General features: G+C 44.6%; 1 protein-coding gene across 2 annotated transcripts in view; it reads right to left on the reverse strand.

Moving 5' to 3' along the window:
- Positions 1–25,647, reverse strand: part of TPCN2 (two pore segment channel 2) — a 261,921-nt gene that overhangs the window by 118,997 nt on the left and 117,277 nt on the right. For both annotated transcript variants that reach the window (XM_085643579.1, XM_085643578.1), the window contains exons 6-8: positions 16,316–16,422; positions 6,317–6,389; positions 1,865–1,964 (exon numbers count right to left, since the gene is read on the reverse strand). In XM_085643579.1, coding sequence (XP_085499705.1) covers positions 1,865–1,964; positions 6,317–6,389; positions 16,316–16,422 — 280 coding nt within the window. The remainder of the gene's footprint in view (positions 1–1,864; positions 1,965–6,316; positions 6,390–16,315; positions 16,423–25,647) is intronic.

Consider the following 25,647-nt stretch of genomic DNA (forward strand, 5'->3'; position numbering starts at 1 on the left):
GTTCTGCACTGTATGGGGCCGAACTCTGGAGATTTGAAAACATTGAAAGCTTGTTATTTACAATAAATACATTCTGAAGATCTCTATGTTTACTTCCCCAGAGTACACCACTCCAACCACTGCAGCTAGATATGGGCAGGCGGTCGAATGTGGACAAAGCCAGGCTGTGCCCCTTACTATTTTGGGTGCGCCTTAGGCTAACCCCTGAGCTCTCTGATTATGTGGCTGCTCTCGACGAGGGGTCCAAGCTGGACCGCTTTAAAAAGATTTGGTCGTTCAACGAAGTTACACCATTATTAACAGCGATAGGACTGGGAAGTTCTTGGGAAACCAGAGATGCTGGCCAACTGCCAAGAAAAGAAGTGGTAAAAAACCAATATTAGAGCTGGGTAGCACAGACTTTTGTTGCTCAATCACCTGTGGGCCGCCTCACGCTACAATTCATGAAATTCAAATCACAAAGCACTTTTGAAGAGTATAAGGAGCTAATTACCATCCCGCACGATAGGAAAGTGTATATCCAATTGAGATTTGGATCCCTTCCCCTGAACTCCTTTATTGCTGCCTGGCGGCAGCCCTTGTCCACTACACACCACTGTCCAGGCTGCCCCAAAATGATTGAAACAATTGGCCACGTTTTCTATGCTTGTCCTAGTCTCCCGAGACACCAGTGGCTAACCCCTGCCTGCAGGCTATTGGGAACTTGTAGCCACCAGGAAGCGCTCCGCATCCTAAAATCAGATTGCAGGCCCTCTCTAGCATATGGAGTTGCAAAGTTCCTTTGAAAAATGTGGATTATCCGAAGGTACACGCCCAAGATGCGATAGTCTGCACATTGTAATTGTTCCTATTAAATATAACTAGGCTTTGCAAGAACAATGCAGTGTTTTATTTTGCAAATTGGTCAAGTTCTGACGTTCTGTGGATTCCCTTCTTTTAATGTGGTATAGGTTTTAAAAACACTAAAAGATTTTCTCTTTTTAAAAAAATTGTTTTTATATTTTAACAGTGACGATTTACAATTTTTGCTAAAATATGTGCACCAATTAATGATTTTTTTATTTATATATAATGTTGGATCACTGTATTGTAAGCACTCGCACTTTAATGGTTGCAATGACTGAATAAAGTAAAGATTGATTGACTGACAAATAGTGTGGGGAGATTGTGTTAGCCGCTATATTGATGTGCACCTATGCTTAAACTATGAGCAACTCCTCAGACGAGACTGGCTCCTGTGTGCAATAATGGGTACACTGGGGTTCAACAACTGCAAATTCTTAAAGCAGGTCTCGTTAGAAAACTCTTTTGAGTACCAGTGAAAATCAATCACTTGTGGTTTAAACTATTTTTAATGTCCACAGGATATCTCCAACTAGTCACAATAACCCGGATAAATTCAAGGCAAGAATTCAAAGTGAACTTTTTCTGCTATTTTCTCCTCTCACTCCTCTCCCTGTGCACCCGGTCATGTTTCTTTCTCTGTCACACCCTTGTGAGCAAAGGACAGTGAGGGAGGGAAAGGTTCTTGTGAATCGTGTGCATAAGTGGAAGACTTCACATGAATTATTACAATGACAGTTCTCTTTGCAATTAACTTCATATTTCTTAGGACTTCAAGTAAAGACTGCAAAAAAATGGAACATCTGCAAGATAGATAACTCTGAGCCTGGGTGACATTCTGCTGCGATCAAGGACAGAGAGTGGGCACGAATGTGTGTCCAGTGACTGCGATGACACTAACAAGGACTTTTCTGTAAATGTCAGTGATCATTGAAAAATATATAATGACTCATCCAAGGCTGAGTGTCCTCTCCCGCCCAGGATACACAGGATCCGCCTCAGCGTGGAACACATGACTCACCATCAGGGTTGTTGGCCGTAGTCAGCAGCACCAGGAGCGAGGTCATCGAATCGGGCAAGTTGCGGAAAAATCCCATCCATTCCTTGTCTATCTGAGCATCCTGTGCACACAGGGAAGCAACAGGTTAGAGAAGAGTCAGCGCTTTCGTTACAACATGGGTCTCACTCTCCACTCACAGCAATGGGCGCGAATCCACATTTACAGAGCGTGAAACGGACTTTCTGCGAACAGAACAGCCCGGAGCACCGCAACATCATTGCACATGGTTTCATAAAGAACGAAGCCATTATGGCTGTGGCATTATTTTGAGTTTTTTGAAGGGTGGAAGGTTGGCTTTTTGTCCAATTCTACCTCAATTTTTCATCACTAGTGCATGTAGAAACTAGGAGCAAGAGGTGGAGAACCGCACATTTTCACGACTCGCCATGAATAGCTAGAGTTCACAAACATTGCTGGAAAGATGAAGGAAATGCCAGGAAACACCTAATTTAAAATGTCAATTAGAGATTCATCAGCATAATCTATGAACTCCCTTTGAGGACCTATTATAAAGTTTTGAGCAGAGAGGTCTTCAATACCTCTCTAAATGTTGACCCGGCTCTCAAACCTACATTAGACACTAACAAAAGCGGCTCTCAGCAACACTGAGGTGAACCCCAAGAACTAGCAGGCACAGCACAATTCAGCCACCTACATAGTCTCCTGTTCCTTCACCCTACTATCAACCTTTCTGAAATATTTGTCCCAATGGAAAGGCTGTGTGGGGAGTAGATCCTACAATCTCTAACATACACTTCTATGTTGGCAAAAACTCACACTTTATCGGCTCCAAATAGCACCATAAAACAAATGGCCTACACAACTGCCAATTTTTTTACCCTCTCCCCACAAGAATATTTTAGACATTAACCGATTCAAACCCATAAAATCCTCACAAATCCATTCTGCTATACTTTTCAAAGATTCACCATCTGTGATCTTGAGGCCACTTCTTAACACTAAAAACCACTACGTTGGGCCAGTCTCTCTTAAACGAACTGCTAATTCGAGCTGTTCCATCTTAAAAAGCCCTGTGCGGACCTCTCACATGCCAAACTGCTACATTTCTTATGGCCGGAGAAAAGCGATATTAAAGACCAAATGGAGAGCAAAATGTGCCTCTACCATTATAATTTACAGGTTGCATCCAGAAAGAACTACAGACAGGCCAACTGTCCGATGTCAAATGATGCCGATTGCGTAAACCAACTTGTTCTTATTAAACCCCTCAGACACCTGGACATCGTTAACCACAAGACAAAACGTGGTGCCTCGGATGCCTTCCAAATGAACCCACTTGCTACTTTCCAGAGCAAAGAACCACTCTCGCTGCTGTAATCTGTTCCACAACACTGGTGGCATCATAGAAGGCTCTGTCTGGTCTCATCTTTTCTTCGAGCGCTTACCCATGATCACTGGAAATCAACATCCAATCAAATTCATGTTTGTAGAACAGCTAAAGCCTCCTGGGGTTGGATATCCCCACTCTGTGCTTCCAAGAAATAAATTGGTAGATGTGTATTAATCTGCTGAAAACGCGCGTTATCAGCTCATAGCGCTATGCACCATAATTCTATACATTGTGCTTAAATGCCCACACCAACTCACTCAGAGGTATCCCTATTCCCAAGTTATCTATCAAGTGCGTTCTCAAGGTCTACGCCCAAATACTTCACTTGTGCTTTCCAACTACAACTTCAGTACACAGAGAGATTCCTTTTTTCGGCAAGGACATTTCATTGAGGAATTCATTGCCAAATGACATTAGGGTATCAATTACAATTCTAAGCTGCAGGTAAAATCTGAAGTCTTATTGTTTAGGTAAGTAGCATCTATACAAGATACAAGAGGATCCATGGGGGAGGGGAAAAGGGTGTGCTACATAAATGCTGTCATCCAATCAGGATAAGCCTTCCAAACTGAGGTCCTCCTGCTTCGTAAAAACCCTGTCTTTGGTCGTCCCCTAGCCTTTTTTTCCTTCCACTGTCACTAATTCAATGATTCCCATGTTGGCATTATAGCCTCCCAAGACGACATACTGTCATACGCCTGCTTCTTCTATCTCCAAGTCTGGCTAGATCAGGTTTCTTTCCATCCTTAAAGGGGCCTGCTATAAATGCTGGAATCCCATCTCGACTGAACTAGGACACTACCAGGTGTTCTTCCTGACCAACTCCAATGTCCACAGCTTGTTAAAGAAACTGCAAATAGTTAAAATATGCATTTTTTTCCTGGGAAAAGCTTCATTGGGTTACAGAAGAACTTACACTCGACAAGTCATCTCAAGACACTTTACTTGTGTTCTGTATGTCTATTTACAGCACTGATGCATGGACTTGCATTAGATCTTCCCACTCCATCCCATATCCCAGACTACGTGAATTTAAACCACTGTATTACTCTTCAAAATATTACCGGTGCAGGCGTAGCACCACAATAGTGGCTCTGCTCTCGCCTCCGCGTCTCCTTTAAACAATAAGCCTTTTCCAGACATGGCTCCATAAAAGGATCAGTATCCAAGCTGGGAACTCACTAAAAATCTGAGCAAGTGCAGCAACTTTGTGATTTATTTATTACTTTTCCTTCCCACCTAATATCCCCAATGTGTCCTTTTACTGCTGCATCAAAGGTTGTGTGAAAGTGGGTCATCCCATTTGTTTCAAGGGCCCCTTCCGGTTGCTGCTGCAGTGGATTTCCTCTTCAAGAGTATGATGCAGCTGGTGTCTCAGTTGCTGGCTCCTTGGTTCCTGTGTGAGTGGCTTTAACCTCCCATTTATATATTCCAACCTCTTCACGACATCACAACAGTCGCGGATGGTAGCGACATGTACAAAACAAAAAGAGCAGCTTCCCCTCGAGACCTCCCGCACGGTGAGTAATAAAGCACTGAAAAGGACAGGTCTTTCTATGAATGCTTGTGGCCCTCCACTGGTCATTACTAACCTTGGAGTTTAAATTCATCACCACAGACTTTGCATTTTGCCATAATGGCAGTCTCCAGCCCAGCATTCTACTCATGGCCCAGATCAGTGAGGTCTCCCTCTTCTAAGGGTCTTGTAGCCGGAGGAGAGTCCGCAGGGTCTTAATCCGGGTACTCGCATCAAGGACTGTTGGATGCTTTCATCTGTGGCCTAAAAATGCCAACTCAAGTACGACTTCAGCAAAAGCGGTTTACCTGCAATAGCCAAAGGAGGTTTGCTCTCAGCTTCAGATTTGGAGCTGAAACAGCCAACTGAGTTGTGATTTTAGCTAAGATTACCAACAAGCCGCAGCCAAACGGTGTGTGTTGTTAACTGCATCATCTGGCTTACAATGGGCAGCCTGTGTGTGCTTTCCTTGCAGCTTCAGACCTTCAACAGTCAGCCGAGGGTTGCTTTTAGATACGGACACTGACCGGTAACCGCAAACTGGGGTTTGGTTTCACATACAACTACTGACCTACAATAGCTAGCCAACCAATGTGTGCGTACGGCTACTGACCTACAATAGCTAGCCAACCAATGTGTGCGTACGGCTACTGGACCTACAATAGCTAGCCAACCAATGTGTGCGTACGGCTACTGACCTACAATAGCTACCCAACTAATGTGTGCGTACGGCTACTGACCTACCACAGCCAACCAAAGCATGGCATTAGCTATGGCCTAAAACAGCCATGTGAAGCATGCTTCCTGCTTTGGCCTGCATACAGAACTGATCTGCGATTCATCTACAGACCTACAAGGCCCATCCTGCACCCTCAAGCTCAGCCCCACCATAGACAACTCTGAGCTTTCAGATACTGAACTACAAAAGCCACTGCTGCTTGCTTTCTCCTACTAGACCACCAACGCCTAGTGACATATGGGTGGAGCTAGTGGGCTGCAACAACCAACTTGCATGGTCTTCAACTCCCACCGCTCACGCCTTCATGTAATGAAATAATGCTCAAATACTCCCAGCCCTGCATAAGTACTAAGATGGCGTTTATATTTTCTTGAAAAGTTGATAGCAGGTCTCTGGGGTGGCGGCGGGTGCTATACTGGCATCAGACTCTAGCTGGAATACCAACTTGCATGCAATCTCAATGTAATTCCCACTATGGACTCCCATCACCCGTCACCCGTCCTGCCACCACACCAAGGCTAACCCAGTTTGGATTCCAGCTGACCGTCCACAGTTAGTTTTTATATTAGCTTTTCAGGTAAAGCGATCTAGAGCCGCTTCCGGGAGGGCTGGTCATATTTAGCAGAGGTCGTCTTGTAATGGCCAATATTTCTAACTCCCGGAAGCACCAAAATCAACAGTATCGGCACTAACGGGTGCAGGAAAACCCAAGCAAGAGTCGCGCACGCCTTGTAGTGGCGGCCTCAGAAGAAGTTAATGACACAAGACAAGCATCAACAAATCATAACACGATGATGGGGTACTTACCTTTTCTCTGGCAAAGAGCAGCATGGCAAACATGGTGAAGAGGCAGAGGTGAAGTGCAAGCAGCAACATGACACTGTTGATGAAAAAAAAACACAAACACTGTTTACTCGTCATGGCTTTGTACAACGAGGCTGGTGGAATAGACTAAAAAGCAGGTTTGATTGTCAGGCTGGAATTTCACACCCAAAAATAATTAAACACGAGTTACTTTTCGGTTACAATAGTTACGCAAAGTGAAAGGCGTTTACATCCACATACCATACACTATTCCGCCATCTAGGGGCGTGTCCAAGAACTGTATCCCTTAAAACAAGCGTTTATCTTCGGACTTAGATCATCAGATCTGCAGTAACTATCACGGTGCCATCAATGCCCAAAAGTGACCAACATTTTAGATGATTTAAATTGGGTGCTGAATAAAACTCACCATTTTAAACGTGCGTTTAGATTTCGATTAAAATCACAAACACACACACACACACACACACACACCCTCTAACTTTAGTGATGGGAAGGTGCATGGTACCTTCATCGCCATGAACCACTCCAACATGTCTTAAATAATCTGATCACAGCTCTGCGTGTGCTGCAGTCACCTGCTGCTCCTTGGCAGCCCTTTACTATCACTTTACATTCAAGAACTAACCCATGAATGTCAAGAGAGGAGAGATGGAGGTACTAGCTGCTGCCTTAGCTTGCCATTTGCTATCCCTGCCCTTGCACCTCACTCCTGGGCTCAGCAGTCTAGAACAGAGTTGCAGGAAAAGAAAGTTTATAATGGGCCTTAATGCGAGCAAAGACAATGGGCCCTCTGCTTCTAGGGTGGGCAGAATAAGACAGACTGGGAGCAGTGTTCTGCGACACCCCCAGACCCTAGAGCAGCCCCTTTAATGGCTGCAGCCAGGAGTGCATGGACAGAGCTCTGAATACATTCTGCAGTCTCCACTCATAGGGGCCACATAGGGAGCTATTGTGGGACTGGGACATGGATCAAGCTTGGGGTCATCAACTTTCGTTTTTTTATTTGTTTATTAAACTCCACAGAAGTAAGCGAGACATACAATGAATTCAATTACACATATTACAAATAAAAATTCATATGCCTGATTTTACAAAATGAGTTGACTTAAGTGTGTACTGTCCATAACAAATATTAACACCGTCGCTATAATTGCATCACTACAACTCTAACTTCATCAATTACAGTGCATATCTTTAATATTTTCAAAAAAGTAGTACATATATATTGCTCGAGGATTTCCAAATCGTGGACAAAAAAAAAAAAAAAAGTCATGCATTATGTCCACCAGTGAACAACCACGTCATGTCCACGGTTTGTCACCATTTTGACTAGGACAGGATTTGTCACCTATTGAGACCCCCACCCTATTTTAATTAATAAAATCAGAAGTCCAGGAGGAGGATACTTTTAAGAGATTTATTAAGTAAAGAGCAACAACCCCTGTCCACGTTCTCTGACTCCAAACGCCTGCTCTCTGCCGCCAGTTGAGGTGGCAACCAGTTGCTAAGATACAACCTATCTCCCTTCTTTATTAATGAACACAGCAAATAACAACCCTTAACTCCAAGTTGCAATGCATCAGACAGCCAGAGCATATCTAAAGAACTTAATAAAATAACACATTGCTCCAAAACGCAATCCTACTACAAGCGCGCAGATTTTTCATAAACAAATACAGTCCTTCTGCCAGAATACTTCAGCCTTTATCGATCCAGTTTACTGCTTTTCGCTTCGGGTGCAGGATCATTTCCTGAAATATTTCCACCAGATTTCTTTAACCAAACACCGTGTTCTAGATCATTCCATCCAGAGTCTTCCACCTCTAGAGTAGCCCTCTGATGAGCAGGGCACAAGGCTGGAACCCTACCAGCGCTGGGCCCAGAGTCCCTGTATGTGCCTCCCTTGCACCAGCCTCATCCCTGGCAGGAAGAAAGCGCTCACAAATCAATCGTGCCGGGAGTCTATACAGAATGGGCAACTACCCGAGAGCAGCACCAATAGATAACATTGACCATAAGGCCAAAGGAATAGAAAATCAAAAGGTTAGTAACTAGTTAATAGAATACATGGAGGGCCATTGCATTGTGGTACTGCCACACCATTGACCAATGACAATGCGCCCCATCCCTGCCCTCCTGGTCGCCTCCGATGACCCAAACACCGCATGTTGCTCCCCCGAATCAGGTTTCAACACACAAGGCACATTTTTTTCCTTTTTATTTTCTGACCCAACTCGGATCGGCAAACAAAAAGACATTCCTGTCGGGGGTCTTGGCGAAGTTCAATATTGGCGAGGGTTTCCGTGGAGCGGTCGGTTTGCTGTATCGGAATCCAACAGCTTCTGTATTAGTCAAAGGTGAATTGTCAGATCCCTTTAATATCACTCGGGGTACCAGGCAGGGCTGCCCACTCTCCCCTCTCCTATTTGATTTTTACATCGAGCCCTTTGCCCAACGATTGAGGGATGATGTTAATGTCAAGCCTTTTATCTATAGGGGATGGGAGAGGAAGGTAGCCCTGTATGCGGATGACATTCTCATTTTTTCTTCTGACTTGAGTACAGCATTACCTGCGATCATTGCACAGGCCAATGATTATGGTGAGATGTCAGGATACCAGATTAATGCATCCAAAACAGAGATGATGATATGGAACGAGGCTGAGCCAGTGGTAGGGGTCCAGCCCAACTGTTCCATGCGGTATCTCGGACTTACCATCGTTAGAGATATAGACAAAATTGTACCGCTGAATCTAGACATAGTGACAAGAGATTGTAGAAAGCTTATGAGGTCGTGGTCTTCGCTCTCCCTTTCCATCTTGGGTAGAGCTAATTTGGTAAAGATGTTTATTTTACCTAAAATTTCTTTTCTGTTCAACAGTATTCCATTGTATTTTGAACCTTCTATTTTACAAAAACTGCAAGGTTATATTAGTTCGTTTATTTGGAACGAGCATACACCTCGGATAGCTTGGAAAAAGATTAGACGCCGCAGAGAAAAGGGGGGATTAGCAGCACCTGATTTACAGTTATATGCTTGGGCTTTCCAACTTTCCCATGCCAGGATGCTGCTTAAGATGCCAACAAATGTGGGTATAGGAAGCATGTTTGCTGCATTATTGAGAGGAGGGGGAGTAGACCAGAATGGTTTTTTGTTTAAATTTGGGGATCCCAAGTTTTTTAAAAAGATTAAGTTGAAGATTTTGTTAGGTTTCATAAGAACATGGGTCAAAATAAGAGGTGCAATAAAGGTGGGTTATTTCTCAGGCAGGTCACCATTATGGAACTCTCCCGGTTCCCCGGTGTGGCTTCTTGACAGCTTGGCAGTACCTCAGAGAGGCGGGTCTGGAAATTTGGGGAGATCTTTTCTTTGATGGAGTTTTGCTATCTTGGGACCACATACTAGCTAGAGTGGGGTTAGGTCTCTCTAAATTTAAATATCTACAGATAGCAAGTTGGGCCCGTATGCAGAGCTCTGTCAGAGGTAGGTTCGAAATAGGTGGTGAGAGTAGTATAGTGACCTTGTTGATGGATAGACCCCCTGCACCTAAAGAGATTTCGTTTTGGTACAACTTGTTACTAGATGAAGTCGACGGGGAGTTTGCCTTACCTGAGACATTATGGAGTTCCTCTTTCCCAGGGGAAGACCTTGAGAACATCTGGTATTCCTCTTGTAAAATCTTATGGGATACGGTGAAGCCAGCATGGTTATGTAGGAACCACCTTTTTACTTTACACAGGGCTTATTATTCTCCACAGCGGCTATCTAAATTTTCTAATGAATCCACTGTGGCATGCCCTAAATGCGGATTGTTAGCAGCCTCGGATCTACATATGTTTTATGAATGCCCACTGGTGTTACCTTTTTGGGATGCTATTAGCACACTGTTGACAACATCTGTGGGACATCAAATTTCAATTAATGCACTGTTCGTAATTTTTGGAACATCACTGGAAGTTCAAGGTTCGGTTAAAAAGCTTTTGTTTTATTGTATCCTACTTGCCAGAAGAGAGATATGTAGGAAATGGAAGGATCCACTGCCCCCCACCTTGCTGGACTGGCGCTTATCAGTATTACGTACATCAAAAATAGATCTAGTAAGATCGGGTAACCCCGAAAAACGAGACTTTTGGCACCTCCTGAATTGGGCCTAAGTATGTGCTTGGGGTTTTTTTTTTTTTTTTTTTTTTTTTTTTTTTTTTTTCCCCACATTGTCCGATGATTAACGCTGCTTGGTCGGCTCTCCCTCCTATACATGGATATACCCAGATATGGCTACTTAACAGCAGCAACATTGCCCCTATATGGATTAACATTTCGCGGTGTTTACTCTGGAGAGTTTATGAACAACACTGAGTGCTATCCTAGTATGTGAGAGCACTACCAGTTTATCTGTGACAGTGTATCGTATCTTTTTTTCTCTCCTAGAGTTTCTATGCGACTCTCCAAGGGCAAAATGAGGACAAAAAAAAAAAAAAAAAAAAAAAAAAAAAAAGAAAAAAATGTGGCAGCATCATTTTGTAGGTGCATGCTCGCTCGGTATGACCGCCTAGAAAATTAAGTGACTTTTTGGTTTCTTATTTAGCCATTCTGCACAGCATCGGGGATGCTGTCCATTATGGCTAAAAACCACTGATGAAGTCCATAGGTTTAAAAGGCAACACTGCTTGGTAGTTCTTGTCTAGAGGTGGTTAATTTTACTTCTTCAGTCCAGAGTAACTATTGTAAAGTGAATAGTTCGACTCCAAGTCCAACATAAAGGCGAACCTGTACCTGTTAACATGAAGATAGATGGACCAGGTGCACACATGCTTCAACATACTGTCCACACCAAGCTTTCTTGCCCAAAATCACGTCAATAAACTAGGACCAATTCCCCCAACCTCACCCAGACTGAGCCAGTCAATCGTAGGTCCTTCATGGCACCTTAATGCAATCTCCATCCGGGAGATATATATATATATATATATATATATATATATATATATATTCACTGAAAAAACCATAAGTTTCACACACGTTATAGTTAGGAATTCGCATTTAAAAAAACCTTGCAAATTCACTGAAAAAACCATAGGTTTCACACATGTTATAGTTAGCAGGACATTTCACTCGTGAAAAACCAATGAAATTCCCCCGTTATAGTTAGTGCAGGCAACTATAACTCACGCGACCGCAATCCTCTGCTGATGACGTCAGATATTACATCACTGTATTTAGACACTTATTTACCCATGTCTTCTTCCATTAATTTTTAGCTATACATATATTACAAATATTTTTTTTTCAGAAAATCACACGTCATCAGTGATGTAATATCGGATATGAAATATTTTGCAAGAAAGTTCTGTCTGCACCCACTGTGGTTAATGAATTGAACTGCAATACCCACAAGGCATTGGGGCGCATGTCCATCAGGGCGGGCCCGAGAGATGTTTTAAATGCAGCAAAGACAGTCGGGACTTCACCTGCATGCCAATGATTAAGGGCAGCACGCCCGAAATGCGTATAGCGCTTTTCCAGCTGTAACAAGCAAGGTATCACTTCTGCCTACAACAATAAAAGGATTTAACTTCCACGTGTGTGGCGTCTTCAAAGCAAGGTAAACTTGGTAAAGGAGATTAATTGCGGCGAAGCCTCGTCGTGAGGATGCCCCACCGCAAGTGCGGTCCTTGGCGCCTGTCATGCTGGGTGCCAGTGGGACGTGGAAATCCGTGGTTGTGGGATTGACATTGGCAGTGTACCTACCTGTTTGCACAGCGGAATAACCACTTGGATATGAAATATTTTGCAAGAAAGTTCTGTCTGCACCCACTGTGGTTAATGAATTGAACTGCAATACCCACAAGGCATTGGGGCGCATGTCCATCAGGGCGGGCCCGAGAGATGTTTTAAATGCAGCAAAGACAGTCGGGACTTCACCTGCATGCCAATGATTAAGGGCAGCACGCCCGAAACGCGTATGGCGCTTTTCCAGCTGTAACAAGCAAGGTATCACTTCTGCCTACAACAATAAAAGGATTTAACTTCCACGTGTGTGGCGTCTTCAAAGCAAGGTAAACTTGGTAAAGGAGATATATATATATATATTCACTGAAAAAACCATAGGTTTCACACATGTTATAGTTAGCAGGACATTTCACTCGTGAAAAACCAATGAAATTCCCCCGTTATAGTTAGTGCAGGCAACTATAACTCACGCGACCCCAATCCTCTGCTGATGACGTCAGATATTACATCACTGTATTTAGACACTTATTTACCCATGTCTTCTTCCATTAATTTTTAGCTATACATATATTACAAATATTTTTTTTTCAGAAAATCACATATGTCATCAGTGATGTAATATCGGACGTCATCAGCAGAGGATTGCGGTCGCGTGAGTTATAGTTGCCTGCACTAACTATAACGGGGGAATTTCATTGGTTTTTCACGAGTGAAATGTCCTGCTAACTATAACATGTGTGAAACCTATGGTTTTTTCAGTGAATTTGCAAGGTTTTTTAAATGCTAATTCCTAACTATAACGTGTGTGAAACCTATGGTTTTTTCAGTGAATTTCAAAGGTTTTTTAAATGCTAATTTTTTTTTTTTAGATTTTTGTTAAAAACATAATATCCAACCTATGTATAAAATAATATATGTACTATATCCTGCATTATGGTTAATTTTTTAAAAATTAATGTTTACATACAGTTGTACATCACAGTTATTATCTTCTACAACCCTTGTAACTTTTTTTTTTTTAATGGATTTTTTGCCGTGCGCGTACGGTAAGCTGACGCTACGCGCTCCGTACGTCATAAGTACGGTGCGCTTACGTGATACGTACACGCATGCGCGTTGCGCGGAACCAACGTCGCGGTTACGCGAGTGCGTGTAATGCGCATGCGCGAGTGCGTCCTAGTACGCGCTCCGTAAGCGCTCCGTAAACGTCACGTTTGCGCATGCGTACTTGTTTCCGAGCGCGTAGCGTAAGCTTACGGAGCGCGCACGGTTGGTCATGTGATCCACAAAGAACACTTTTCATTGGTTGAAACTACTTTCAGTTCCAGAAACTTCAACACCACACCCATTCCCCTCATTACTGTTTGAGATCCCCTAGGAGAAGGAGCTGAATTGACATTGAGATACAATGGCAGAGCAGCAGTCCTCTTCTGAGAGTGAGGCTAGCAGCACCATCATCATACAGAGAAGGAGGAAACAAAAGGATTCTTTTGTGTGGGAGTATTTTACTTTTCCAGAGGGGCAGAAAAAGGTCAATGCTCCATTGGTCACTTGCACACTTTGTGACCGTGTTTTATCTAGAGGAAATCCAAGGAAGAAGTATTCCTTTGGAAATCACTCTATGATGAGACACCTTAGGAATAAACATCCCAGGACCTTTGCTCGACATACTGGAGAAAACTCTTCAGTAAGTCACCGGAGCCCAACCTCAGAAGCTCAGCCGAGTACATCATCAGCAGCTCAGCTGAGCCCTTCCTCTGAGGTGGAAGCATCACCTTCTTCAGCTCCTCTGGACATTAACCCTCGATTTGGGAGGGTTGCAATGAGGTGTACAACGTGTTGTGGTCTTATTGTTTTTGGGGAGACCAGTGTTTCCCTTATTAACAATAAGATAGACCAGCACGTTTGTAGACACTCATAATATTCCCATTCTTTCTTTCCTCTATCCCTGTATGAACACAACGGCTCTTTTAAGAGCCAACCTTACCTCACAATTTTTGTTATTTTTTTTTAAGCTTTCCTTTTTGAAAAAATTTTTTGCCGCGGAATCGTTACGCGAAGTTCGCGGAATTTTTCCGTTTACGCCGTGCGCGTAGGGTACGCGCATTCGGCGATTTTTTTAAAAAAAATTAAAATTAATTTTTGCCCTTGGGGGTCCTTCTGGGACCCCCTGACAAAGGCTAGGGGGTCAGGAACTGTCCACCTTGCCCCCTTTTCACGTTCTCCACCTTTGTTTTTCACCCCCTCAGACTGCGAGAGACAAAATGGCGGCCGACACTTCCTGGTTTCGTCCGATTCGAATGTTTACTAAGATCTAACAACCAATCAGAATCGTGCTCGCGGCCGGCACCGTGCGCGTACGGTAAGCTTACGGTACGCGCCTATAGATATATATATTGATATAAATGCTATTTTCTCAGGAAATACTTAACAGATTTACACGAGACCTTCAAAAGGCACATCCCTGACCTGAGGACTACCTCTCTGCCAAATTTCAAGTAATTCTGTTCAGCCGTTCGGGCTGTAGCTCGGACTAAAGGTCCTATGGAAAAATGCATGGGGAAAACGCGTTTTGGTACCCCCCCTTTTTCTCAGCCCCCGCTTGACGAATCCCCCCCCGAGACTTTCAGGGAAGGAGCGGAGCGCCCCACCTATTTTGAGAATTTCGCGAGGATTCGTCAATCGGCGCCAAAGTTATTCCAAATAGAATGTTGCGGATTTCCTATGGAAACACGGTCCCAACTATAACTATCTACTGGCGACCGCCAGTAGATTATATATATATATATATATATTTTTTTTTATATATATATTTTTTTTTATTCTTGCATCACTTCTGAGCCCGGACGTATTGCCGAGCAAAAACCTGAGAAACCTTAAATCTTTAACTACAATATTTTCTCTAAAGCAGTGGTCTGCAAACTTTTTAATGGTGCGTGCGCCCCCCAGTGGTGAAAACAAAAATCAGGGGGCCCACCCTCAACATTTTTCATAATTATTCCATCAATTGGCTATGGTTAAATAGGTGTGGACTTATTTCAACATGCAATTAAGTTCCGTTACGGTTTTAAAAGCGCAATCACATACATGATTGCCAAACTTACTATTCTGGTGAGGAAGGCCTTACTAACACGTACAAGTATTTACAGTGTGATTATCAGGGATGGGATGGGGCTTTTAAAGAAAACTTGGAGCCCCTTCCCTTTTGACACCTTCTCCCAGCCAGGATATAAATCACAAAGGATGTGATGGTCATTTACAGAGCGGCTTACTGCCACTCGTTTTTTACGCTGAAAACAAAGCGGCGTTATCAGGATAATGCTTCTTTTGGCCAGAGAGTGCGACCCTCCCCTCCCCTCCCCTCGCCCTCACCCCTCCTCCCCCAGGGATCACCTGAGGACACCTAGGAGGGCCTGCCCCCAGTTTGAAGACCCCTGCTCTAAAGGGGAAAAAAATAGGGATATCTTATGTTCGTATTGCGTACAATCATGTGCTACCACATGAGCACCGTGCGACAGTGGCTGGCTCTGGGTGGGGGAGGGGAGGTGTGTCAGTGGGACAACCACGAGCTCAAGGTATGGGGCACTAGAGAGGGTCTGCTCCATATTATGGTCCAAATCGAGGCAGTCGAGCAGGTAAACAATTCAGCGGCCAAGCCACAGAAACAAGACTGGTTTTGTCAAATAAAAAGCTAATTGTGGAAATTGCTGGTTACACTTGTCATATTCCAGGTATATATTATTTGGGAATATAGGCCTTTTTTCGCATGCTTTTACAACGCATGCCATAATGCGGTTGTTACAACGACCTCGTTATTTTGCATACTGTTACAACGCAAGTCGGAACAACGACTTGTTTTTAGGGGGCGCTGGATGTTGGAATAGTATAATTTACTATGCCAACTCCAGTCTGTGCGGACACTAGGGAAGGTGTTGGATTTTAAATCCAACACCTTCTTCCCCCTAACGCAAGTCATTCTTCCGACTTGCGTTGTAACGGTCTGCGAAATAACACGGTCGTTGTGACGACCGTGTTATGGCATGCGTTATTTAGCATGCAAACAAAACGCTGTTTACCATTATTTGGCTGCATAACCAATCCAGTGAAGCAGATGCCCTCAAGAGCATAAGATGCACATTATGGTACATTTTATAGTTTGCCAACCAAAAGCTGTATGTGTGCTGTTCAATGTTCCAACAGTGGTCAAGCCCCCTCCTGGAACCGTGGTCACCAGATGAACTGACCTACCTTGCCATTTCAGGCAGTGTCCTCCTGATGCACTTTAGTGTCTTTTTCATCAAAGAAGAGTTCTGCAGAAGGAAGAAAGGTCGAAGGATCCGCCTTATCCGGATACCCTGCAGTGATTGAAAAAAGACCAATCATGAACAGCACTAAGAACGCACAAAAAATAAAAACAGAAGCAGCACAGGTAAAGGAGAGACATTCAGACATCAATGCAGTCGTGTAGATGGCTGTTAGAAATGAGGGTCTCTAGTTGGCAAGGGTTTGCACCTTTGTCAAAGTAGAGATCCTTCTTTCTATTCAGGATAAAGGAGTTGCACTCCTAAAATAACCCCAGCTCACCCTCTTGGTAGCTTGGCATGAGCAGTCAGGCTTATCTTAGAGGCAGTGTGTAAAGCATTTACACATAACCAACAGTAATACAGTGAAAACACTGCAAAATGACACCACACCAGTTTAGAAAAATAACCAATATTTTTATATATCCAAAACAAGACTAAAAATGGTAAAAATCCACCACATCTTCAATAATCAAAATAGACTTGAAATACAGTTCCTTGAAGTCGATAGCTCCAGATGGCACTATCACGGCGTCGTGAACAACAAATCCAAACAGTTCTGGCTGACTGCGGCGTCGCAGGCCAGCTCCGGTGTCGGGAAGACCCGCAAAACAGTACCTTTAGAAATGTAGGGCGTCGGCAACCTCTCGATGAGCCCCGGAGGGCTGGTGTCCGCAGGAGTCGGTTCAGGAGATCGGTGCAGGAGTTATTGGGCCCTTGAAGTCACACTCGTTGCAGATCGAACTCCTCGCAGTTGAAGTCGGGAGCGGCGGCAGGCGTCAAGGCTGTGGTGCGAAGTGCAGCGGTGCGGCATGGTGCCCTTAGGTCGCTGTGCAGGCAGCAGCTTGCGACGGTCGTCCAGGGGCATCGGTGAGACCAGGGCTGCAGTGCGAAGTGATGCAGTGCTCGTCACGGTGCTGGCAGGTCACGGTGCAAGCAGCGGCATCGCCGTCGTTGAAGCACTGTCGTCGGTTGACGAACTGGAGTCGATGGTGCCGGCAGGCAAAGACTGCGGTGCGGGAAGAGGACGGTCCATCATGTAACTTATGAGCGGTGCCCTCGAACCACAGTGCAAGCAGCGGTGTCGATGTCAGCGTGGAGCGGCGTCATCCGGGATACCAAGACGACAGCGTGCAGCGAGGCGGTACAGATTGTGGTGCCCACAGATCGCGGTGCAAGCAGCGGCTCGATGGCGGAGTCGGAGAGACCAGGTTTGTGGTGCAGCATGCAGCGGTGCCCTTTGCCGTGCCTTCAGGACACGGAGTCGGCAGCGGCATCGTAGACGGAGTCGGGTCGCTTTTTCTTCTGTTGCAGCACAAAACACACAGTCCCCAGTGCTGATGGCAGAAGAACTTGAAGTCTTTGCTGTTACGGAGACTTCTTAAACACGGTGCAAGCTCTACCTCAAGCCCTTGGCGAAACTCACAAAGTTCAGTCCAGTCCTTTCACTGCCCAAGATAGAAGCAGCCACTGCAGGCCAACACACCAAAGTGGCAATCTCTCCTCACAGCTTCCCCAGCTCTTCTTCTTGGCAGTCTTCTTGGTTCCAAAAGAGTTCTAAAGTTCTGAGCCCCAATATTTATACTCCAAATGTCTTTGTCCTCTCAGGCAGAGTGTCTGTGCTTAGTCCAAACCAGTTTGGTGCTCTGTGGCCCAGCTTCTCAGCAGGAGGCAGAGACAGCATTGTCTACAGAAGACCAGGCCCATTCAGCTGCAAGGAAATCTCCTCCCACTACTCTAAATGCAGCCAAGGTCTATTCAGCCCAGCCCTGACCCATCCAGACTCTCTGGAGCCCCTGCACATCTCCAGCCCCTGTCACTCCAAAGCCAGACAGTCAATACACACCCTAGTAGAGGCACACAGGATGGCTAAGCAAGAAAATACATACTTTGTAAGTGTGGTATTTTAAAACACAGAATGTAAAACTCACCTTTACTAAAAGATGCATCTTTAGATTCTGAGTTCAGGCACACTAAACTTTATTTTCCTATCTGGTCCCAATGGGAAGTTATACTTACGAGATGCTATAAATTAACTCCCATGCTTTCCTATGGTCCAGATAGCCTTTCAATAGTGAAAAACGAAATTGGCAGTATAAGGTAGGACATGCCACACACATCCGGGCATGTCCTACCTTTCACATACATTGCACCCTGCCCACTGTGGTATACCTTGGGCCTACCTTAGGGGTGACTCACATGTAAGAAAAAGGAAGGTTAAGGTCTGGCAAGTTGGTGCACTTGCCAAGTCGACATGGCAGTACTAGACTGCAAACTGACACTGCAGTGGCAGGTCTGAGTAACCTTTGAAGGGCTGCTTGTGTGGGTGGCACAACCAGCACTGCAGGCCCACTAGCAGCTTTTGATGTACATGCCCTGGGCACACACAGTGCACTGTACTAGGGACTGACTAGTAAATCAAATAACCAATCATGGAATCACCAATCCATAATACAATTTACACAGAGAGCAGATGCACTTTCACACTGATCAGCAATGGTAAAGAGCTTAGAGTCCTAAAACCAACAAAGAAAGGTCAGGAAACATAGGAGGAAGAAGCAAAAAGCTTGGGGATAACCCTGCAAAAAAAGGACCCTCTCCAAGAATGGCTTTTGAAAAACATTAAATAAAAAGAACTCTCTTGGCTTTTAGAGTCAGGTTAGCGAAGGAGACCCCTGAAGGAGGAGATAATTTTAAACCTTTTAGAGGCAAAATGGAAAATAGATAGAGAGGGCTTTCTTCATTATCTAGCGGTTAGTGCTCTTTCTATTGGTATTTGCAGTGGACAGATGTCACAGAGAGAGGTCACACATATCTCATTAGTGTGAAAGGATTTCTGTCGTGGCAGCACCCCGGCCAGGCTAAATCTGAGACGTCTCGTGAATCAAACACCTGAACAAGCTGGGGAGCAGAAGACCTAGACCTTCATTAGGAGTGGGCAAGATTTGGGTGCAAGATACCGTGGGCCAGAATTAAAGATACTGACCATCATCTCTGCATCAAAGTCTGGGCATTACGCGTTTTCCCCCCAAACCGGGAATAACTGCTGGGATGCACAGTGTCTCCAGGCCCAGAATTGTCAGATATGGAATTTTCAGACACCTTCTTAACGGGGACTTGAAATACCCAACTATTGATGTGGTCCTTAAAGAGCTGTATTTTGCAAGTGTTCACATTGCCAGTTACTAAGTGGCAACATCGTTTCAGAAGGTTACATTTGATATAGGCATATACAAGTCATACCTCAGTCAGAGCTGCTTCTTGTGTAGACGGCAAAGCACTTAATTTCTTCATCTGCACAGTATCTTGCTTGTTCTCATCTAGTCCAGCTCCGTTTCCATTCTCTTCATATTGGACCCACTTACACTTAGTTTGTTTCAATTGCGTCCCAGTCCCGCCAACACTAATGCTCTGTCACATTACTGGCTCAGAGGATTAGTCAGTTTTTTTTGCTTCTCACAAGATGTCCCTATAGGATGATCGGGTTCTTTCCAGCTCTGGAATAGCAGATGGCACCACATGCTACATGGCTCCTGTGCCTTACTGGCACTCATGACCTGCACAGTTCTATGCCTCTCAACACTCATCCAGGGGCCTTTTGATCTGGTCCTTTCAGAATCCTGCAAAATGCTGAACCCTTCTCATGGTCAAGTACCACTCATGTTCAATGGATTGGATTAGTCTACGGATGTGCAGCTCTTCTGCCTCCACCGGGATGGAGGCTCTGACAGAAATACTATGTTCAGAGTCTGTGACCCCGGGTGCACAGTGGCCATGGGTCCATCCTACGGATATCTGGTGGGTCCACATGGAAAGGATCATGGTGGCAGAGGTAACTAATCCGTGGGTAAATAGACTGCTGATTAAGTCATTGGCTTCAGCTACAGTCCCCATAGGTTGGAAACAGGCAAAGATTCTTACGCTGTTGAAGAAGCCTTCGGCTGACCTCAATCTGCCAAGTAATTACAGACCCATCTCCCTGCTTCCGGCAGTCACCAAGATCTTGGAGAAATCAGTCAACATGCAACTCTTATCTGGAAACTAGCGATCTCTTTCGTTCTAGTCAGTCTGGCTTCAGGAGGGAGGCGACGGCCCTACTTGAAGTGACAGAACAGATCAAAGGCACTCCAGATTCCAGGGGCAAGGCCGATTTTGTTAGGCCGGTTGGCGGCATTTGACAGGATACCCCACTCCTTCCTGCTGGATTGCGTTCTCATGATTGCAGTGAGGAGTCTGACCCTTAGGTGCCTGACTTCCTCAGACAACTAAAAACAGGAGGTTTGGTTTCCTCTGTTTGCCACTGGCAATTAGGCTGTTTCAGTCGGGTCAAAGTGTTCTGCCCAACTTGGTTAATAGCTATCTTACGGCGCTTGCTTCGGTTGTTGAATCTTTCGGGACCAAATTTGTGTCATACGCAGAAGATACTCTGATTATGTTTTCCTTCAAGGATGAGGAGGATCTGGTCTTTGACTCTATTAAGTCATGCCTAACTGCCGTGCTTGACTGGTTGAATCAGAACCAACTGATGTGTAACACCGACAAAACTGAAACACCCTTTTTTGGCACTACGGCACCTTTCAACTGGTCAGCAAGTTGGCCAGATAGTTCTGCTCCGCCTGCATCTTTCACAGAGACAGCCAAGAACATGGGAGTGAAGTTCGACAACCACTTAACTTACCAACCTCAGATCAGCGCTGGGACTGGAATGTGTTTTGCTATCCTGTGAGCTTTAAAATAAGTTTATTTTTTCTGTGTTTCCCGACCAGGAAAATGGTTATCCAGGCTTTGATAACCTCACGCCTGGATCATTCTAATGCCTTATATCTTGGTCTTCCGGACTGCACCTTTCACAGACTTCAAATGGTGCAAAACACTGCGGCACGACTTTAATTGAATTTGCCACAGAGATTTAGGATTTCCAGATATCTTTCTTCCTTGCACTGGCTGCCGGTAAGGAAGTGGATTTTGTTTACAACACCCTTGCTGATTGTTTGGGTCTTGCAACATTGGTGTGTTCATTTTTATAGCTCAGCCAGGAATCTCCGGTACTCCCATCTGGCCATTAGCTAGAGTGAGGAGAACAAGGACTGATGGAAGCTCTTTTCCCTTTCTAGGCCCTCTGCATCGAATACTCTACTTCTATGTCTGAGTCAGGACAGGTCGCAACTTGTTTTTACAAAAAAAAGATTAAAACTTGGCTATCGTTAGATTACACAAGGTTGGATCTCACAATTATTACACCAGGTTGGATATACGGTTGGAAGGGAGGGACGGATACGCAATAATGCTCCGACACATGATAGCATTGTTTGACTCTTCTTTACTGCTGATTGGACACGCTGCTGCTGTTTACTGGACAATGCTTATGTATCCCACTGGTATTCATTGTTGTTTTGTAATGAGAGAAAATGTCAAAAATATTTATTAAATAAAAAAATAAAAAAACTTGGCTAGTCACTGTGTAATTTTCTACTTGCCACAAGACTAGCTCCGGGACCTTCCCAGGAGCATCTGCGCGCTCTTTAAATCCGTCTTCATCATCATCATCATGAGACAAACATCCGGAAGTAAATAACTCTTGGTGAAGAACGGAGCCCTCTGGATCCCAAATTTTCATTGCTTAAACTCACACAGATCTAAACTTCAGACATGAATTGTATTGATCCAGGCAATCAAAACATACACAAACTGTATTTATCCACCCAATCAGACAAAAATGTACATCCATTAATCCAATCAGAACATACACAATTTACATGTTGCTGTTCCGGCACACTAGGGTTAACTTCTAACATCCTCCCATTCCTGTACACGGCCACCATGTGGGCTGGTCTGCTCGTAGTCGCATCCCTGAAAGTGCCAGGGCGCTCCCTCAGTGTTTCCCTGTCACATACTTACACCAGTGGCCTGGCAATCAATGCTTTAAAACAGACACTTCCTAAAAATACAGCATCTCGCATTGTAAAGAGAAGGCTCCACGCAAGTTTATGTTATCAGTCTGTATATCCAAGACTCAATCAGAAGGAAGACTAGTGAGCAATTCACAATGTTTTAGTTGGACTTTTAAAAAATTGTTGTGAACACTCCCTATTTAAATTGGAGACATTTCCTTGTTTTTGCATTTCTCTGAACTGCAATTGCCCTCCTTGTCCCAGGCATCCTGTACAGCAATTAGAAGCAGCAGGAAAATAAAGAAGTTGTGATTAGCGAGCATTTAGTATTGGTGATGAAGAGGTGGCACGGGGAGATGTTCATACAGAATAAAGAATCAGGTGTGGAGTCAAGGTAGAATTGGGTCATGCTGTCCGACATGATCAGGATACTGGTGGGAGTAATGCTAAAAAGAAGGCTGGAACAGAGTGTTGTGAGATGGACTGCCGTGGGCACATTATGTAGGGTAACCACTCCACCACCAAAGTTTCACAGTTGCCAGAAACTTGGATGTTATTTACAGATTGCAAGAAGCAGTGTAGATCAAGCGGAAATGAAAGTGTATTCACCAGTGTCTTTGGAATACAAGTAGCACACTTTTTTAATGGCAAATACGTTTTTGGGAGTCCTAATGAGACCTGCATTGGGCCTGCCAAGGTTTAGTTTTTCATTGTGTGGCGAGACAGATGCCTGGACCCCAGGTGAGTCGAGTCACAGGTGACCTACTCTTTTTAGGTCTCGCCTGACCCAGCGCATGCGCTGGTCTGGCGAGACTTATTGAGAGGGCTCCAAAAAGTGCTACCAGGCCAGCCTAGAGCTACAGTGCATGTGCGTGGGCGCGCGCGCCGCGCTTTACCGCAATTACTTTCACTTTCGCGGCGCACGGCCGCTTTGCATAGCCAATAGGTCTACCTTTTGGGACCTTAGCTGCTCCCTACTGTTATGCAACTGTTGCATGGCTAAACACTTAGAAGGTCCCAAAGGCGAGACCTATTGGCTATGTCAATGCTTGTTGTTCTAGTGTCCGCAAGAGATGCAGAGGCCAGTGACCAAGGAAGGTCAAGAAGATTTTACAAGTCTGTGTATGCCTATTCTGAAAATGTGACAGGTCCAGCTCTATCCGCCCTTTGCCCTGTCCTGGACATCACATGATTACGTAAAGAGGCGCAGTCGCTCCTATGAGAGCAGGATAGTGCTGCAAAGCTCTGTGTCTGATACATTCATCTTCGGAGTATCGGGCGAACAGGTCAGGTTCAGGGTAGTAGCCTTGAAGTAGTAAGTAAATACGCACTCACTCTGCACATGCGAGCATTTTTTCACCCCTTTTGGCCGCATTTAACTTTCCTGAGTTCTTCCCTTCTAAAAAAAAAAAAAACATAGGGTTTGACTACAGGCATCCCTTCTCCCCGCTGGACTTCCGAGGCCCACTCATGGTCTCTAACATGTATGCAACAGTACAACACTACATATAAGTAATTGTATGTTTAGACTGTCACTATGTTGGTTTGATTTGTGTATTACACAATACGCTGCACAGTGTGCTCACATAATTAAATATTTTTTACCATAAATATCCACAAATTCACTAACACTTTTTAAATGGATGTAGACCCAAGGGTCGTGCATTTTTAAAACTTTTTCTCCAAGCTTCTGTAGGATTTTTGGGATTCAAACAGACCAATTAGATGCTGTATAAACCTTTATTTTTTGCACTTTTTGTTCATTATTGTTAATTATGAGTTAATAGAAACTTTAGGAGTAGGAGCAATTTTTCTCCTTAAAGGTCCTGAAGAAAAGCCTTGGGGTAGGGCTTCAAATTAGTCGATCAGGGAAGCAGTAGGTTATGTACCTCAAGCATTCACCAAATGTCCTCAGATTTTAATATATCAACTAGGGAAGTGAAATAAGGTATTTCTTTTTTTTTTTCCTACTAGTTTGATATTTTTACCTTCTTTCATATAGATAACCCACTTCACTTTTCCAACCCACATAGGTGTATAGGAACATCTTTTTTTGAAAGTGCTCCCGTCTTGGTAGGTAGTAGCACACCGGTGTCCTTAGAGGGCAGGGATGAACCCTACGATGAAGCATGCCACCATGGGGCAACCCTAGTGGGTGAAGGTTATTTAAAAGAAAATGTTCTTTTCCCAGTCCTACCTAGGAGGTCATGTCCCCTTTTCCTTCTCCAGCAGGAGGGACTCTTTCTTGGTTATGTTGATATAGGTAAATACAGCAAGAATGGCTCATCGGTCTTTGGAAGAAAGAAGATGATGCTTGGAACATTTCCTGAGGATTCCCTTTTACGTCTGGACAGCCATGGCCGACTGCCTGTAACAATATACAAAGTGATGGGCTTTGGGCGAGCCCCCTGGTTTCTACATGCCAGGCCCCATTGCTATCGTTAAAGTATTTGTCATGTTTTAGATCAACTCAAGGTGGTTTGTGTTTGTCGTTTATAGATTGCTGGAACTGCACAGTAGTCAGTCTCCTGGCTACTCCCGACATCATTCCTTACATGAGCTCCTGCCTTCACCCCTAGTGTGTCAACACCTGTCACTGTCAGTCTCTCCAATCCCAGATGCTGCTCCCTACTGTTATTGGTTAACACATCTCTTGGAATGCTTAATACTAAAGAGCAGGACCGCGTCTGATCCCGCTGATTTACTATTCAGTATCCCAGCAGGCCCTGCTGCTCTCTCAGATTAGTTTATAGATTAACTTGTACCTTCCATAACATATTCAACCAAAGTGAGAACTCATGGGTGGGGATGAAATGTAACCTGTGTTCGGATTCAGAACTTGTACAAAATGTGTTTCTGCTGCAAGCTAGGAACTTCTTCTGCTGCAATATTATATTGCTGGTGCACTGCTGGTTGGGGGGTGCGTGGGGGGTGTGAGGTCCCGTACCCTTGCGAGTGCCTCAGGACTAAAGTGGACTTATTCTCCTAAGTAGTAGTGCACCAGCAGGCAAGTTTTCATAGTGGTGGGGAAAGTGGGTATGGCCTCTGACCACATCTCAGCTGTGTGGTTCTTACTGAAGGTAACAGGAGGGCTAGTTGCTCCCCCAGGAACCTCACGAGCCAAGGAGACATTACCCCCTCCCCCCCCCCCCCCAACTAGTAGTGTGCCGGGAGACACATTTGCAGAGTGGCAGAGAAAGGGGGTTTGGCTTCCGACCTAGTCTTTGAAATCCTGCTGCGTGGGACTCACTGGAGATAATAAGGAGGGGTAGTTGGCCCCCAAGGAAATCCTTGGGGGCAAACTACCCCTCCGGTTATCTCTCAAGTTCCACACAGCGGGATTGCTAAGAGGTCTTCGGAGGCCACGGCCCCTTTCACCACCACTCTG

The sequence above is a fragment of the Triturus cristatus genome, chromosome 3_1 (genome assembly GCF_964204655.1).
Source record: "Triturus cristatus chromosome 3_1, aTriCri1.1, whole genome shotgun sequence".
Classification (NCBI taxonomy): Eukaryota; Metazoa; Chordata; class Amphibia; order Caudata; family Salamandridae; genus Triturus; species Triturus cristatus.